The 18,211-nt window shown below is 35.4% G+C and overlaps 1 protein-coding gene across 1 annotated transcript in view; it reads left to right on the top strand.

Annotated features, from left to right (window-relative positions):
* XPR1 (xenotropic and polytropic retrovirus receptor 1) overlaps positions 1-18,211 on the top strand; it is a 115,811-nt gene that overhangs the window by 71,627 nt on the left and 25,973 nt on the right. The window contains exons 4-10 of the mRNA XM_080649108.1: positions 1,378-1,601; positions 4,115-4,264; positions 4,601-4,684; positions 6,133-6,214; positions 13,282-13,472; positions 13,681-13,860; positions 17,199-17,370. Of these exons, the coding sequence (XP_080505234.1) occupies positions 1,378-1,601; positions 4,115-4,264; positions 4,601-4,684; positions 6,133-6,214; positions 13,282-13,472; positions 13,681-13,860; positions 17,199-17,370 (1,083 nt within the window). The remainder of the gene's footprint in view (positions 1-1,377; positions 1,602-4,114; positions 4,265-4,600; positions 4,685-6,132; positions 6,215-13,281; positions 13,473-13,680; positions 13,861-17,198; positions 17,371-18,211) is intronic.

Genomic DNA, 18,211 nt, shown 5'->3' with positions numbered 1-18,211 from the left:
CTCTGAGGATTTACCTGAGAGATAAATATATTCATTTCTTATAATCATTTCTTATAAATGGAATGCAAAATGTGGCATTTTCTGTCTGGCTTCTTTCACTTACCATGATGTCTTCAAGATTCATCCATGTTGTAGCATAAATCAGTACTTCATTCCTTTTTATTGCTAAATAATATTCCATTTTACATATCCTATATAATAAAAGCTTAATATGCTAAGTCTCTGGTTGTTCGTTCAACCAATCAAAGTGTAATATGCTAATGATATGCTAAGGTCGCTCAACTGCTCGCTATGACGTGCACTGACCACCAGAGGGCAGACGCTCCAACTGGTAGGTTAGCTTTCTGCTGGGGTCTGGTTGATCAGCACTGAATGAGATAGGCCGGACACTCCCTGAAGCCCTCCCACGGACCCTCTCCGGCTGGCCAACCATCCGTGTCCCTCCCCGGCCCTGACTGTACACCAGTGGGGTCCCTCAGCCTGGCCTGTGCCCTCTGGTAATCTGGGACCCCTCGGGGGATGTCGGAGAGCCAGTTTCAGCCTGATCCCGCAAGCCAGGCTGAGGGACCCCACTGGTGCACTAATTCATGCACCAGGCCTCTAGTATACCATATTTTCCTATCCATTCATCAATTAATGGACATTTGGGTTATTTTCACTTTTTTGTTGTTGTTGTTGTTAATCCTCACCCGAGGATATCTTTTAGAGAGACTGGAAGGGAGGGGAGAAAGAGAGAGAGAGAAACATCAATACATCGATGTGAGAGAGACACATTGATTGGTTGCCTCTTGCATGCAGCCTGCCTGGGGCCAAGGATCAAGCCTGTGACTGTGGTACGTGCCCTTGACCAGAATTGAACCCAAGACCCTTCACGCCACGTGCTGAACACTCTAACCACTGAGCCAAACCAACTAGGGCTACTTTTTCACTATTATGAATACTAATTTGTGTATGTGCACACGTTTTTGTATGAACATGTATTTTCAGTTCTCTTGGGTATATACATAGGAGTGGAATAGCTGGATCTTAGGTAACTACGTGTAACCTTTTGAGAACTGCCAAACTGTTTTCCAAATTACAATGTGGTTGTACCGTTTTGCATTCTTACTCTTAGTGGCTTTTTAAATTCTGTATCATTTGTCAAAAGTAAGGGTACATTTGAGATTTTGTAGGAAGGGAAATGTAGGGTAGATGAAAAGAGGGTGTTGTACCAAAACATTTTTTTCCTATCCAGTTCTAAATATTACATGTAACTTTTTCTCTAGAAATTTTAGGGAAACAAATTCGAATGATTAGTAAAAATTCAGACAAGTCAGTAAGAACTTTCACCACCATTTTGATCTTGATGATTGGACAATTTTGTTTTATTTCTTATAGAAAAGCTCGCAGAGGCTCAGCGCAGGTTTGCTACACTTCAGAATGAGCTTCAGTCATCACTGGATGCGCAGAAAGAAAGCACTGGTGTTACTACGCTGCGACAGCGCAGAAAGCCAGTCTTCCATCTGTCCCATGAGGAACGTGTGCAACATAGGAATATTAAAGACCTTAAACTGGCCTTCAGCGAGTTCTACCTCAGTCTTATCCTGCTGCAGAACTATCAGGTACTTAGATACTTACCCTGGAGAATGAAATTTTTAAATAATTGAGAAATTACAATAAATGGAATTACCTGGAACTGTATTAATGGGCCGATCCAAAAGGAAGATCCTTAGCATGCCATTATTCTTTAGGTGTTTACTGAGATTTCTGATGTTCTTACTGACTAAAATCATGTTACCAGAGGTGGTAAAATAGTGACTTCTATTTTTGAAGTTCAGTTTTCTAAAACCTTTTTGTACAATATTCAGGAGTAGCCCTTGACTCAAGGACTAATAGTTTGTTTCCTATATCTAGTGGCATTTCTAGCCCTTCTGAGTAGAAATCAGAAATAATGTATGTCTACCCAACCACTGGTGGCTATTTAAGAGCTTCTATATTCCTGCAAAACTATAGCAAAGTTTCCATAACTGCAATTGGATAGTTAACTTTCCAATTATCACTAACAATATAAAAGATACTGACTTTTTAACCTGCCACTAAGAATCCTTTCAGTTTTATTATCCACAGGCTGTAATATAACTTTTTTTTTTAATCTGGTGAAAAAAGGAATTGTCACAGCAAATGTGTATACAGACCGAACATCTAAGTTACTATATCACTTAATATTTTAAAAATCCAATCTGAAAAAATCAAGCTACCATGTATGTGAAATTTTGGAAATACAGGGCATTCATTCATTTGTAATTATATATTTGTTTATATTGTTAAATTTATAAGGAATTTACTGAAAAACAGATGATTCATTCACTAGTAAACATTTAAATTAAGCAAAGCATCTCCCTCATCTCCCCCCCATTTTAGAGAGATCTTATGCACTATTCTTTTTTCATTTTATTCTTGTGATTATTACAGTTCTAATCAATGGTTATGATCATTATAGGATCATATATATATAAGAACTAAAGATTATATAACAAAAGTATTACTAGGTATAAATACTGGTATTTTACTATAAAAAGTCAATGTAGTCTCATATCTGCAGTGATCTAAGTTGTTAATGCATGTATTTATTTCTATCTTTCCCTTTTATAATTCTGCTTTCTTGTTTGGTGGTTTAATTTTTTTTTTTTTTGGTGGTTTAATTTTTTATCATTGAAAGAACCATCCAGTTGGAAAATAATTTTAAAAGAATAGAAAAATAATTATATAAGATATATCTGATAGGAAATTACTTTGCAATTTATTCATAGGCTTTATAACTTACTTTTTGAGCATTGTCCTGTACACAAAAAAGGTTGCCGGTTCAATCCCCTGTCAGGACATGCACAGGAGGCAAATGATCCATGGCCCCCTCCCTCTTTCTCCCTTCTCTCTCTAAAACCAATAAAAATATCCTCAGGTGAGGGTTTTTAAAAATGTGTTTTTTCTTTCTTATATCTCATAATTTATTATTTATGCTTGTGTGTTACAGGGAAATACGCTTGTTAAATTTTTTAACTTTCTTAGAAGCTTTTGTATGGGGTCATTATAAAAAGCTCCTTGGGAAAACAAAACTAATTGTAAATTATAAAAGTTTTGATTTATCCTTGTGTTCTTTGAGGGTGTTTATTCTATAAGAAGACATTTATTTTGAGAATCAGGAGAAAGAAAAGTTGATGGAATGCAGTCTTCAAGTCATGGTGTATGTACCCCAAGAAAAATTTAAGATGATTCATTAAAGTATGAGAAAAAAATTATAAGCAAACAAGCAAAGCCTTAGTTTGGAGTGAGTGCTTTTTTTTTTTTTTTTTTTTTTTCCTAATGGGGATATGTGATCAGAAAATTTGGGAGACCTCTGGTTTAAAGAACATTGCAAATCCATGGTTTCCTGCTCTTTTGCATGTTGATCAAACAACAGAATTTGAGAATGTAGAAAAGTAGGATTTTGATGTTGTAGAAATGGAGAAAGAATACCAGCTTCCATCCATTATCATCTAAACCCTGTAAGAGTGATCACTTCTTTTCTACTGATTCTTCTTTGCAATCCCATCCCTTAACTGAGAATGTATGAAAGCAAAATGAAAGTTAAGAGAAATAGGTAATCTTCGATTTTCCATGCTGGTTTGTACATGCTTGCATAGGAGTAGGGAAGAAATGCATACCTATACCAGTCCTTCAAACAGCAGAGAACTTATAAATGTATTCAGTGCATGATAAATCTGAAATATTTTCTGAAAATATTCTTTTGATCAGAGAATCAAAATAATACAAAGTAGCTATTTTGAGAACAATTGTTCATAAGAAAATGGAAATAAACATGTTTTGAGTTTAGGACTTCCATTAATTTACTTGAAATAGAAATAATAGGGTCCATATTTAGGGTTTCTTTTTATTACTGATAACATACTACCTTGAAATGAATAAATAAAATAAGAAAGAAGAGTCTTATCCTTTCAGTAAATGCTTTTATGAAAACATTGTCATTTCCCTCGGTACTCAATCTTCAGTAAGTTCTGTCTACACATAGTGCTTATTATTTTTTATCTTCTTTTATGGTGCTGGGAATTATAGTAGTGTTTCTCACTTCTTTCTGTAGAATCTGAATTTTACAGGGTTTCGAAAAATCCTTAAAAAGCATGACAAGATCCTGGAAACATCTCGTGGAGCAGATTGGCGAGTAGCTCATGTAGAAGTGGCCCCATTTTATACATGCAAGAAAATCAATCAGCTCATCTCTGAAACTGAGGTACAGTAATCTCACTCATATACCAAATATTTTCAATATGTTACATGTTTTACTTTTAATGAAATATTTCCTCCTTTTGCCTAGTCAGAGTGGCTCAGCAGTTGAACATTGACCCAGGAACCAAGAGGTCGCCTGATTGATTCCTGGTCAGGGCACATGCCTGGTTGCAGGTTCAATCCCCTGTTAGGGTGCAAACAGGAGGCAGGCGATCAATGTTTCTTTCTCACATCAGTGTTTCTCTCTCTCCCTCTCTCTCCCTCCCCCCTTTACTCTCTAAAATCAATAAACATATTGTTGGGGGAAGGATTAAAAAAATTTAATGATGTGTCTTTCTAGGCTGTAGTGACCAATGAACTTGAAGATGGTGACAGACAAAAAGCTATGAAGCGTTTACGTGTTCCCCCTTTGGGAGCTGCTCAGGTTAGTATTTTTTTCCAGTTGTTTGGTTTTACCAATTTAATAATTAATACAATCTGTTTAGCTGATAAAATATATCTATTTCATTACTTTAAAAAATGTTTCAAAAATTTTAAGTAGTTAATACTTTTTTTTAAATTTAAAAATCAGAGACAATTCTCAGGGGGGGAGGGGATGTGAGGGGTGCGGGAAGAGATTGGACAAAAATCTTACACCTATGGATGAAGACAGTGGTGGGGGGTAAGGGCATGGGGTGGGGTGGGAAATCAGGTGGAGGGGAGCTATGGGGAAAAAAAACAAAACAGGAACACCTGTAATAATCCGAACAATAAAGATTTATTTAAAAAACTTAAAATTAAAAAATTAGATACCATATCTCACTTCATAACGAATTACAGTGTCTTCCCACCTACCTCTTCTTATCCTATATTTCTCTTGTTTATTTTCATTGACATGCTAACTTTGTTGTCTTACCAAAAGATAAGATGTGTATTTGATGATTGGGCTACTATACAGCTTCATCCAAAATATAATAGTTACATCTAAAAAAAGCATTTATTAAATGATATTCATTATAGCAAAAAACATTTAAGTGATATCTTCTATGTCATAAAATAAGTCTCAATAAACTAAAAGGGATTTAAATCATAGCAAGTATGTTCTCTGACCACAGTGGAATAGAAAACAATAACAGCGCTTTTTTATCTCATTCTAATAAAAGGCATTTATGAAAAACGTACAACTAATATCATACTTAATGGTGAAACACTGAATGCTTTCTTCCTAACTAAGAACAAAAAAAGATATTCACTTCTCTTCAACAATGTACTGGAGCTTATAGCCAGTACAGTCACATAAGAAAAGGAAATAAGAGGCATTCATATTAGAAAGAAAGAAGTAAAACTGATGGGGTTTTTTTATTACTCATGACATGATGACCTCAAAATCTAATGAATATAGATTAACTACTAGAACTAGTAAGTGAGTTTAGCAAAGTTGCTGAATCCAAGATCAATATATAAAAATCGATTATATTTCTACATACCATCATGTACAATTAGAAATTAAAAATTTAAAAATAATGCTATTTATAATTAAAATATGAAATATTTAGGTATAAGTATGACAAAAGATGTTCAAGACTTCTAAATTGCACTAAATCTCTTCTATAAGAAAATCAGAGTATATATAATTTGATACCTAAAATTATAATTTTGTTTATTTAGTGACTCAGATTTCTGTAAAAGAATTCAAATAATTGGCAACTCTATACTAGTATTATAGAATGATGAGGGATGATTCTCTGGTTCAGATTTCTAAAAATACAAATCATAAAGTATTTTTATTTTCCTGATTGAACTTTGAGGTTCATGCTACTGATTTGTGACAGCATATACTAAACGTACTTAATATTTTGCCCTGTACCCCAAATTCTGTTTTTCTGTCCACAGCCTGCACCAGCATGGACTACTTTTAGAGTTGGCCTATTTTGTGGAATATTCATAGTATTGAATGTTACCCTTGTGCTTGCCGGTAAGTAGTTTAAATTTTGAATTAAATTATTTTTTTACAAGTATGCATATATCATATTCTGTTCTTCTGTCAAAGCTACTACCAAACTACTAAAGCTACTGAAAGAGAAATCTGTTAAGGCTAAGTTTCTTGTTCTTATAAATAAGTGGGGGTGGGGAAAGTCATTTGTTTTGGTTTGTTTTCCCCTTGGTTATATTATCCTTTAAAAGATTGCTAGTTGATGACTTCTTATTCTCCATTATTTTTTTAGTTTTTATGTACAATTTCTTCACACTTTTTCAGTGTTCAGTCATCAAGAACCTCAGCTACCTTGATCACAGATGACAGTAAATAAGATATTGCAAATTATGTATTGATTTATTTACTTTGCTTTTTGGACATTCTTTCACATCTTTTCCAGAATCTATTTACAATTACTTTACATAGAATTTTAAGAAGCATGGTTGTATAATTTCCTATTCTATAGAAGTTAAAAATTAGAAAGAAGTAGAAGGAATTGGTGAAAGCAAGTGCATTCCCAACATCAAAAAATGATATAACTGCCCTAACCGGTTTGGCTCAGTGGATAGAGCGTTGGCCTGCGGACTGAAGGGTCCCAGGTTCGATTCCATTCAAGGGCATGTACTTTAGTTGTGGGGGGTGTGCAGGAGGTGGCTCATCGATGTTTCTTTCTCATCGATGTTTCTAACTCTCTATCCCTCTCCCTTCCTCTCTGTAAAAATTCAATAAAATGTATTAAAAAAAAAAAAAGATATAACAGCAACAGAGGCACAATCTTACTAAACCTCCCAAAAGAAGCACTTGACATTGTCAATCACTCCTTCTTAAAACTTTTTCTTCAATTGATTTTACTGAGAAACCATGCTCTGCTGGTTTTTCTGTTATACTTAGCTGGCAGTTCTTTCCCAGTCTCCTTTGCTAGCTGTTTTTTTCTTTTTCCTTGTGACATCTAAATGTTGGGAAATACTACTGTGCTCAATCCTCAAATCTTTTTCTCTGTCTACATGTATTTTCTATCTAGGCAATCTTATTCAAACCTATGGCCATAAATACCATTTATATACTAGTGACTCCCAAGTATATATACTCTTTTCTCTGAATGCTGTCTAATTGGTTACTTGGATGTCAAATAGACATCTCAAAATTACATGGACAAATTTCTTTTTATCCTAAATATACTTTCTCTTCTATATAGCAATACCTTTCATCAGTTTCTCAGGCCAAAAACCTGTAGCCTCTTTTCCCTCGTGATTTCCAGTCCATCAGCTCTGTATTCAAAATATATTCTGAATCTGACCATCTCTACCAGTGCCATCCTTAATATATTGCAATGGCCTTCTAAACTTGTCCATTCAGCCATTTTGCTTCCTTGTAGCCACCATGGTCTTTTTTAAAAAAATAAATTAGATCATATCAGTCTCCTCTTCAAAACCTAGTAATGGCTTCTCACAACATAATTGAAATTTCATATTACAGTCTATAAAACCCTACAGGATCTCACCCCTCAGGGCCTTTCTGGTTTTACATCCTGTCATCCTTCCCACACCCAGTTTCACTCTGTTTTCAGTCACTCTTGTGTTGTCACTATTCTTTGAACACTCCAAGCTCATTCCCATCTACAGGCCCTTGCAATTGCCTAAAAGGCTCTTCCCCGAGATGTCTATGCTTACTTCCTCACTTCATTCATATAATCTCTATTCAAATGCCACCTCCCCCAGTAAGGCCTTTCCTGATCACCTCTAAAATAGCTTGTTCTGTCCCTTTAGCCTACATTAGTTTTCTTATTATGTAAGTACATGACATAATACTTCATATTTATGTTTCTTGGTATCTGTTTTTCCCACTGGAATTGAAGTTCCTTGATGCTTGGCCATTTATTTTTTCTGTTTACCATTGTATCTCTAGCACCTTGAACACTGCCTGGGACATAGTAGGGACAATATTAAAAAAATATTGGTGGAAGTTTGAATGGATGGAAGAGAAAGGACCAAGATGAAATTAAGTGATATACAAACATACATATATGAGAAAGACACCTCTCAAACATTCTTTCATTTAGAAATGAAATTTATACTGGACATTGATGGAATCAAAGACTTGTCAAGAGGAGACAGAGGAGCAGAGATTTTAATTTTAGTTGGCCAGGGTAGGGGATGGGACGTAGGAGGAGGGCATGAGTTATGAAGGGGAGAAGTGATATATTCACGTAGGGTAAAGAAGAGTATTATTAGATGATAAGAATGAAAACATAGCTTGAGGTCAGTTCATAGAATTCAGCTAAGGATTGTACTAGTAAGTAAAACATGTTTTTGGTTGCGAAACACTACATCAGTGTACATGGTGTGTGTGTTGGGAGTTGTTTTTTCTATAGCGAAAATCTTAGTCATTTGTATGTGGAATGTTTTTTTCCCAAGATGTACGTGGTATTATCGTCATCATTAAATAAGACATAAGAATAAATAAATGTCTTCATTCATTTTATGTGAATGAATTGAGAAAAAGTTTTTTAAAATTCAGGGACAAGTTGAGGGTTTTTTCTTTCTTTTGTAAATATAGATTAAGTTTTTGTGAGACACTCGGAGTTGTTTTTACTGTGTGGTTTATGCATTTAGTGTTGTGTATTATGTTCTCTCACCTCTGAGCCCTTCTTTGTTTGATCTTTGTGTTTGTATGGGGAGAGGCAGGGTAAATATAGTTAAAGCCAGCTGTCTATCCTTATTTATCTCCCAGCGGGTGCTTAAAAGAAAACAGTGTTGAGAGAGAAACACAGCAGTAGTAATGCATGTACAAGCATGATTCTTTTTTCAAACATTCACATCAGAAAACCTGTGTGCATAGGGGGAGAAACCAAGATGGCGGCATAGGTAAACACCTAAACTGCTGCCTCGCACAACAATTTCAAAACTACAACTAAAAGACAAAATGGACATCATCCAGAACCACAGGAAGGCTGGCTGAGTGGAAATTCTACAACTAGAAGGAAAGAGAAAAGCACACTGAGACTCAGAGGAGCTGCAGGAGGCAGAGGTACTGAGATGCGCGCGCGGAGAGGACTGGCTTTCTCAAGCAGGAGGGAGACAAAAGCTCCCAACAGCACTGAACTTCAGTTCCAGGCGAGACTCTGGGGACTCAACTCATTCGGGGAGAAACTGGACTGTCTGGCAGCAGGTGGAACTCAAGGGCGGCTTTCTCTCAGAGGTGCTTGCAGCGATTACCACAGGACACTGAGACACAGGGGCCTATTAGGGCAGGGCTGACGGGAAACCAATGCTGTCTGCTCTGCCCTGAGACTCTGCCCCATCCAAGCTGAGCACAAAGGCTTTTGCAAGTCTTGTCTCATAAGGGTGTCTCCAGCACAGAAGTTCTCCCAGCATAGACACAGTTGATCCTCACAGCCAATTGGCCTGGAGGTCAATTCCTCCCAGTGATACCAACAACAAGGCTTAACTACAACAAGACTGTGCACACAGCTCGCAAAGGGGTGCACCAAGAGTGTCCACCTCAGGTAACTGGGGAGGCTGAGCCACTGGGCCATATAGGACATCTACCACACAAAGCCACTCTATCAACTTAGGGAAGCAGCCAAAATGCGGAGACAAAGAAACAGATCACAAATGAAAGAAATGGGGGAAAGCAAACGACTGGATATAGAGTTCAAAACCACGGTTATAAGGTTTTTCAAGAATTTTCTAGAAAAGGCTGATAAATTTAGCGAGACCCTCGAGGATATGAAAAAGGACCAACTAGAAATTAAGCATTCACTGACTGAAATAAAAAATATTATACAGAGATCTAACAGCAGACAAGAGGATCGCAAGAATCAAGTCAAAGATTTGAAATACAAAGAAGCAAAAGAACACCCAACCGGAAAAGCAAAAAGAAAAAAGAATCCAAAAATATGAAGATAGTGTAAGGAAGCCTCTGGGACAACTTTAAGCGTACCAACATCAGAATTATGGGGGTGCCAGAAGAAGAGAGAGAGCAAGATACTGAAAACCTATTTGAAGAAATAATGACCGAAAACTTCCCCCACCTGGTGAAAGAAATAGACTTACAAATCCAGGAAGCGCAGAGAACCCCAAACAAAAGGAATCCAAAGAGGACCACACCAAGACACATCATAATTAAAATGCCAAGGGCAAAAGATAAAGAGAAAATATTAAAAGCAGCAAGAGAAAAACAGTTAGTTACCTACAAGGGAGCACCCATACGATTGTCAGCTGATTTCTCAACAGAAACTATGCAGGCCAGATGGGAGTGGCAAGAAATATTCAAAGTGCTGAATAGCAAGAACCTACAACCAAGATTACTCTACCCAGCAAAGCTATCATTCAGAATGGAAGGTCAGATAAAGAGCTTCACAGATAAGAAAAAGCTAAAGGAGTTCACCACCACCAAACCAGTATTATATGAAATGCTGAAAGGTATTCTGTAAGAAGAGGAAGAAGAAGAAAAAAGTAAAGATAAAAATTATGAACAACAAATACATGTCTATCAACAAGTGAATCTAAAAATCAAGTGAATAAAAAATCTGATTAACAGAATAAATTGGTGAATATAATAGAATCAGGGCCATAGAAAGGGAGTGGACTGACAATTCTCGGGGGTAAAGGGGTGTGGGGGGTGTGGGAAGAGACTGGACAAAAATCGTACACCTATGGATGAGGACAGTGGGGGGAGGGTAAGGGCAGAGGGTGGGGTGGGAACTGGGTGGAGGGGAGCTATGGGGGAAAAAGGAACAATTGTAATAATCTGAACAATAAAGATTTATTAAATTAAAAAAAAGAAAAACTGCATAATTCCTGTAGTTTCTCAAAGGGACATGACCTGATATGTAATAATTTGTCTGAAATTTGCATATTTTTACTTTCATGAAGTTGAAAAATTACCTGTTTAGATTTTTTTAAACTTCTCTTATAGATTCCTAATAACCTTAATTTGATACGGTAACAACATACTTGTTCCTTTGCAGTCTATCTTTCACATAACAGCTAGAGTAGCCCATTGAGATTATTAATCTGGTCATGTCACTTATGTGTAAAATTCATTGACTTCATACATCAGAGTAAAAGCTTAAATCTTGACAAAGTACTTCAAAGTCCGACCTGATTTTCCCCTGGCTATCTTTTTACCACTTTACCTCTCATTTACTAGTATTCCAATCATAGTGGCCTTGGCCTTCTTCCTGTTCCTAGAGCACACCAGGCTCATACCTGTTGTCGGACTCTTTTACTTTCCTTTTACTTGGAGCTCTGTCCCCTCAGATAGTCACATGATTCATTTTGTTTCCGTAAGGAAATGCAAATGACCTACAAATGTCATATCCTGATAGGTCTTCTTGACCACCCTACCTAAAATAGCACCTAACATTATTCTTTATCTCCTTACCCTACATTTTTTTTCTTCAAAAAAAAAAATCACTACCTGATATTATACAGAATAGAAGTTTTGGGAGACAGGTATTTTGTCTGTTGTTCATTACTGAATCCCCAGCTCTTAGATTGGGCATAGGAGGAGGTGCTATAAAAACACCTAATAAATATTTGTCAAATTAAGGAAAAAATGAAGTTTTCTCAAGTAAAAGGGAAAAAAACCCTGATATATACTGAATACTCATAATTGGCCAAACATTGTTTTAGTCATTTAATATATGTCCTTCACAATTAATCCTCTTAAACTTTTAAGAATAGATATTATCCCCATTGACAAGGAAACTGAGACTTAGAAAAATTAAATTATTTGCCCTACTGTAGCTAGGATGTGAAATTTGGTTTATTGTATTTGACTCCAAAGCAAAGCTTTATTCACTCTGTATTTTTAAATTATGACATGTGCTATGTACTATAGAGAATACAAAGTTAAATAATAAATGATTATTTATATTAAGTGTATAAGGTAGTATATAATTAAATATTAAATGAATGGTACTAATAGTACATTTTATAGTTATTTGGAAAAATTAATAAATCGTTAGCCAAATTGAAATATTGGGCACATAGTAGGCTCAAAATGAAACATTGGTTCAATGAATTTATGAACAGATAAGGATCTGGCTCTTAAATAATAAGTAGAATTTGAATTTTTGGAAAGAAAGAGCAAGGCCATTTTATGTATAAGGGGCAACATAAGCTAATGTGAAACGAGAACTTGTTAAAAGGATAATAAAATGATAAGAATTAAATTGTTTAGGGGTACTGTGAGATAAGTACCCCTAAACAATTTAATTCTTTTTAAACAATTTAAACAATTTTTGTGAAAAATGAGTTGGAGATCAGATTGTGAATTGAATTGGGAGGCTAAAGTGTTTGAATGTTCTTAGAAAGCTATAGAATAATAGTGATAGTGAACATTTATGGGCAATAGAATGTAATGGTTAAGAGTGTGGGCTTTGAAGCAAAACTGAGTTAAAATCCTGACTCTGCCCTATACTAGATTATTAACCCTTAGAAAATTACTTAACCTATCACTGCTCTGGTTTTCTTATCAAATAGCAATAATAGTTTTTAACTCACAGAGCCATTGAGGATTAGATGAGTTATTATATGTAAAGATACTGGGAACAATCGTTAGCACATTGTAAGCATTCTATAAGTATTAACTGTCGTCATTTATATCACTTTTTAATTTTCACATTGCCATCATGTGTACTATTTCCTTTAATTTTCACAGCAATTCTGTGAGGTAGGTATTACAAATCCAGTTTAATGATGGACAAAACCAAACCACAGAAGTTGTGTCATGCCAGAAATCTCCAGCTGACTACTAGAACTAATGTTATAGTAGTTCTAAACTATTTTACCTTGGTTCTCTGTAATCTGAGAAACTAATGGAATGGTGGACTAACATGCTAGTAGTCAAATTTTAGGAAAATTATTCTGGTGGGATTTTGCAGAGTGAAATGAAGATGGGAAAGAATCTAGAAGCAAATTTACAGGCTCTTGAGATAATCTAGATTTATGTTTATTTATAAAAATTTCTATGCCAGGGCTGTATCACTGAGTATTAAGAAAAAAGACAATAAAGGGGACATTATGAATATTCTAACTAATTAATTTATATTCTTTCAGCTATATTTAAACTTGAAACAGATAGAAGTATATGGCCCTTGATAAGAATCTATCGGGGTGGCTTTCTTCTGATTGAATTCCTTTTCCTACTGGGCATCAACACATATGGTTGGAGACAGGCTGGAGTAAATCATGTGCTCATCTTTGAACTTAATCCAAGAAGCAATTTGTCTCATCAGCATCTCTTTGAGGTAATCAAAGCAAGATATAAAGTCCCACAAATATAATTTTTATTAGCTATATAGCTGGTTTAGTGGGCACTGAAATCCACCTTCTTCTTAAAGAGGACTACTGATTTAATAACTAAACATTTTTCTTCCATTTGTTTTATTAAAGAGATTCTGAGTAATGACAAAAATAAAATTTTTTTCTCTTTTTGTCTTTTCCATTCTTTATCAGATTGCTGGATTCCTTGGGATACTGTGGTGCCTGAGTCTTCTGGCATGCTTCTTTGCTCCAATTAGTGTAATCCCCACATATGTGTACCCACTTGCCCTTTATGGATTTATGTTTTTCTTTCTTATCAACCCCACCAAAACGTTCTACTATAAATCCCGGTTTTGGCTGCTTAAATTACTGGTAAGTCCAAAAATTTGTGTATCATTTTTAGAGAGGAATACTGTATTTGTCATTGGCTTCCTCCAGGATGAAACGCAGGCTGCTTTATTGCACAGTTCCAGAAGCATGGTTCACATTGTAATCTGTGTGAGTGGCTCCCCAGCTCCAGAGTCAAAGAATGCATTATGACTGGTACACCTGGTGTTATACAGTGCAGCATCTTTGACAAAGCACAAATGCATTTTTCCCTCTGAAAATGAAATATGAGTGTCCAGATATTGAAATGATTTTGCTAATTAATAATTCATGATTAATTTGGTTACTTCATTATTTAATCAGCTCTGGTAATATGTAGAACTCTATAAATTTCCTTTTCTTAAAAAGTGATAAAATTGTTATTTTCCTGTTATATTGATGTAAGTAGTCTACCGTTTTTATTTTATGAAAGATTGGTTCTCTAAAAGCAATAGAAATTGGTCAAGTTTAATTTGAAAAGCTGACTTTAATTTTTGTTTAAATAAATTTCATTACTTCTTCTACTTTATTTTTTAATGATTGCAAAATCATGTAGTCTCAGTATTAGGATATAGAATATAGTATTAGGATATGCAAAAATGATAGCTATATTTTTTTGGTGATAGTGTAAAGTTAGCTCTGGGAAGGGACGTATGCTTATTCCTAAATTAAACCAGCTCTATATTGAAAATCAATTGGGAATGCTTTCATATAATTATTTCTTAGATTATGAATTACAACTAACAGAAAAATAAGGATTAATGATTAAATTGACCAATCTCTATATAAACTTTCAGAATTCCCATAATTATTGCCTCACTTTTTTTTTCACTTGATAATCTATACTTCCTTGAAAACTGTACTTTTTGTGTGTTTTTCTATTTTGTATGCCGCTTAGGGTTAGATTTTTTTGTTTTTATTCTTAGCAATAAACTTTCCTACATATAGCATTAACCAAATTTTTTAAATCTAAAGACATAAAATATGACCTTCCTATTTAAAAAGTATAATAAGCATTCAACAAATAAAAAGCAACCTATGTTTGAATATAGATGATGAGTATTAATAGCAATCAGGAAAATAAAATGGCTAAATCTTCTTGATTTTTCCCCCCAAAATTAGTTGATTTTTTTTTTTTTTGGAGGGGACATCCGGATCTGGATTGTTTTTTATTTGTATTTCTTATTTCTCTTCCCAGTAGAATTGAATTTTTATCACATATTGAGAACCTCCCTCTTTTTCTCCAATTTTATTAAATATAAATAAATAAAAGAGCGAATAATTTCCTTTAAGTATAAGTACCATTAGGCTTAATTTTGGGTTTGAATTCTGAGTCTGGAACTTAGATGTACCAGAGTATTTCGGTAAGTTATAAGTATGCCATTACCATTAATAGGTTTCATCATCATCTAGAACAGCGGTCGCCAGCCTTTTGGGCCTCACGGACCAGCAGTGGTCTGCGGACCACCGGTTGGTGGCTGCTGCTCCAAAGGTTTCCTTAATCCAGTGGTCGCCAACCTTTCAGACCTCATGGACAACCAGTGGTACCTGGACCACTGGTTGGCAACCGCTGATCTAGAAGACATAATTTATAGAAGATTTTTAAAAAGATAAATATTTGAGGATGTGTGGTGGAGGGGGTCAGTGGGGAAAACAAACAAAGGGGGGTATCTGTAATACTTTTAATAATAAAGGGGAAAAAAATGTGGGCCATTTTTTCCCTCTTGAAATCTATACTAAAATCATTTCCAGTGAGTACAATATTATTACACTAGAGGCCCGATGCATGAAATTCGTGCACTTGGGGGGGGGTCCCTCAGCCTGGCCTGTGCCCTCTCGCAGCCTGGGACCCCTCGGGGGATGTCTGACTGCCACAGAGGCACAAGAGGCTCCTGCCACCGCCGCTGCACTCACCACCTGTGAGCCCTGCTTCTGGCTAAGCAGCACTCCCCCTGTGGGAATACACTGACCACTAGGGGGCAGCTCCTGTGTTGAGCGTCTGCCCCCTGGTGGTAAGTGTGCATCATAGCGACCGGTAGTTCCGCCATTTGATCAATTTGCATATTAGCCTTTTATTATATAGGATTGCTTTTCTTATTTTGAGATTGTCATTTTATTACTAGATTTTGTGGAGTTTTATAACTTATTTGCATTAAAAAATGTAGTATTCTTCTGGTTACAAGGATATAACTTTGAGATTATAAACATCTATTGTTCCCTGCCTCAATTATTGTGAAATGTCTATATAGTTATTTTGAAATGAGGTTTGAAAGACTCAGAAAACTCAGGTATTAATATGACTGTTTCATTGCAATAACAAAGTAATACAGTTGTGTACATTGTGTTAAGTGAGCATTTCTCCCAGTGCATCATTCTTTGTTTAAATAGTAAGCTATGATTCATACATGACAAGTTACTCTTATTAGCAGAATGATTCCCCATTGAGTAGACATTTATCTATGGATCTTCTATGTACTAATAAATGAGGACTTGTTGATGGAATATGTTGGCAATGGTAATATAATTAGAAATAATAGAATAATAAAAATGTACTATCAGAAGCATTAAAATACAGAAGGAAGCATTGTGATTTGTTATATTTGTAATAATAATTGTTACCAAGAATATTTTTAGAGATAATTTTAATATTAATTGACCTGTCAACTTACTTAAATTCAAATCTCACTGAGAAAACTTACTCTTAGACTATTTCTAGCAGATTTACAAGAATGTTTCCACCGTAGTTATATTTCTCTGATATAGCTCTTTTTAAAGCCTCATCCTAAAGTAAAACTACAGTCATCACCATGACATTAGTGAAATGAAAGTGACTTTGGTTAGAGAAGAAGGCATGCTTCAAACAATAAGATGCACCATCTTTTCCTTTCTATCGATACTTCATAGGCAAAGGAGAGCTTCGTATTCATTTAGCAAAGCTCCCATCCCAGCTAAGATGGGAGAATATTCCAGAAATAATCATAACACATGGATCTCCCACAAAATTTACCTTAGAGCCTAATGTTAGACATTCTATCAGTGCTTCTACCTTCTGCCACTCTCTGCTTTCAACTTCAACTCTTCACACCTCTCTGCTCTCTATTTTCTAACTATAGCTATTCTTGCCTTCCCAGCTTTATTTCCTTTCTTCATTTTGCATTCAACTCATTCCCTTCACTTCTAATTCTCAACCTTGCCATGTTGCCAGGTCCCTGTGTTTGTGATTGGTTCATTGGTTTCCATTTTATCAGCTAAAGTAATCATGTTAGGTGGTCACACATGAATTAGAGAAATTTAATATGAATTTTCTTATTTTTCTGTGTTTCTTTTTTTTCCCTTCCTCCCAGTTTCGAGTATTTACAGCCCCCTTCCATAAGGTAGGCTTTGCTGATTTCTGGCTGGCTGATCAGCTGAACAGCCTGTCAGTGATACTGACGGACCTGGAATATATGATCTGCTTCTACAGTTTTGAGCTCAAATGGGATGAAAGTGGGGGCCTGTTGCCAAATAATTCAAAAGGTAGAGTATGAATGCACATCCACACTACTGAACTGCCAATGTACACCAAGAAATTTTGGGAATGATAACTAAGACATTTAAGATGATTGTTGAAAACTCATCCAATAATGTTACAAACTTAATTAAATGTACTTGGCACTTTTTAAGCAATCCTTTATCTGATATACTTTGGCTCTTAAATTATGTTATGATTTTAGCCATTCATTTGCCAAGAGACTTACAACTTATACTTAACGAATTCTGAAACTTAAAAAAAAAAAGTCCTAGTACATTGATATTTATGTACCAATGTAGTAAATGCTTTAGTGCCAACAATTGCTATCATGGTATTCCTTTTTAATAATCAAAAATACTTACTACTTAGAATTGGATCGAGTGCTTTGAGATAGTCATTAGTCTATTTTTTATCTTATTTGGAATCTTGTTTTTCTTCTGCATCTTTTTCCCACTCCTAGTTTATACCAAGAGTTCAAGTTATTAAGGAATTTTGCCTTAATAACAAACACCAAATTTAGATAGCTTATGTAACATCTGAGTAACAAAAGTTAATGAAGCCAGTGCAAACACATTTTCATTGATTGCCAGCAGATGACAGCTATTGTAGGTTGATCACATCCCCAGAATTTGAAGAAAAATTGATTTATCAATTCCTTCTCATTTAATAATACAAACTTTGCTCTTAGTTTTTTTTAAAAAAAAGATTATAGGTGCATGAACAACCTATAGTAGATATAACTAGAGGCCTAATGCACAAAATTTGTATACGGGGGGCGGAGGGCGGGGAGTTCCCTCAGCCCAGCCTGCAACCTCTTCAATCTGGGACGCCTCAGGGATGTCCGAC

Source organism: Plecotus auritus (assembly GCF_963455305.1).
Source record: "Plecotus auritus genome assembly, chromosome: 12".
Lineage (NCBI taxonomy): Eukaryota > Metazoa > Chordata > Mammalia > Chiroptera > Vespertilionidae > Plecotus > Plecotus auritus.
This window is presented reverse-complemented; position numbering and strand designations above follow the sequence as displayed.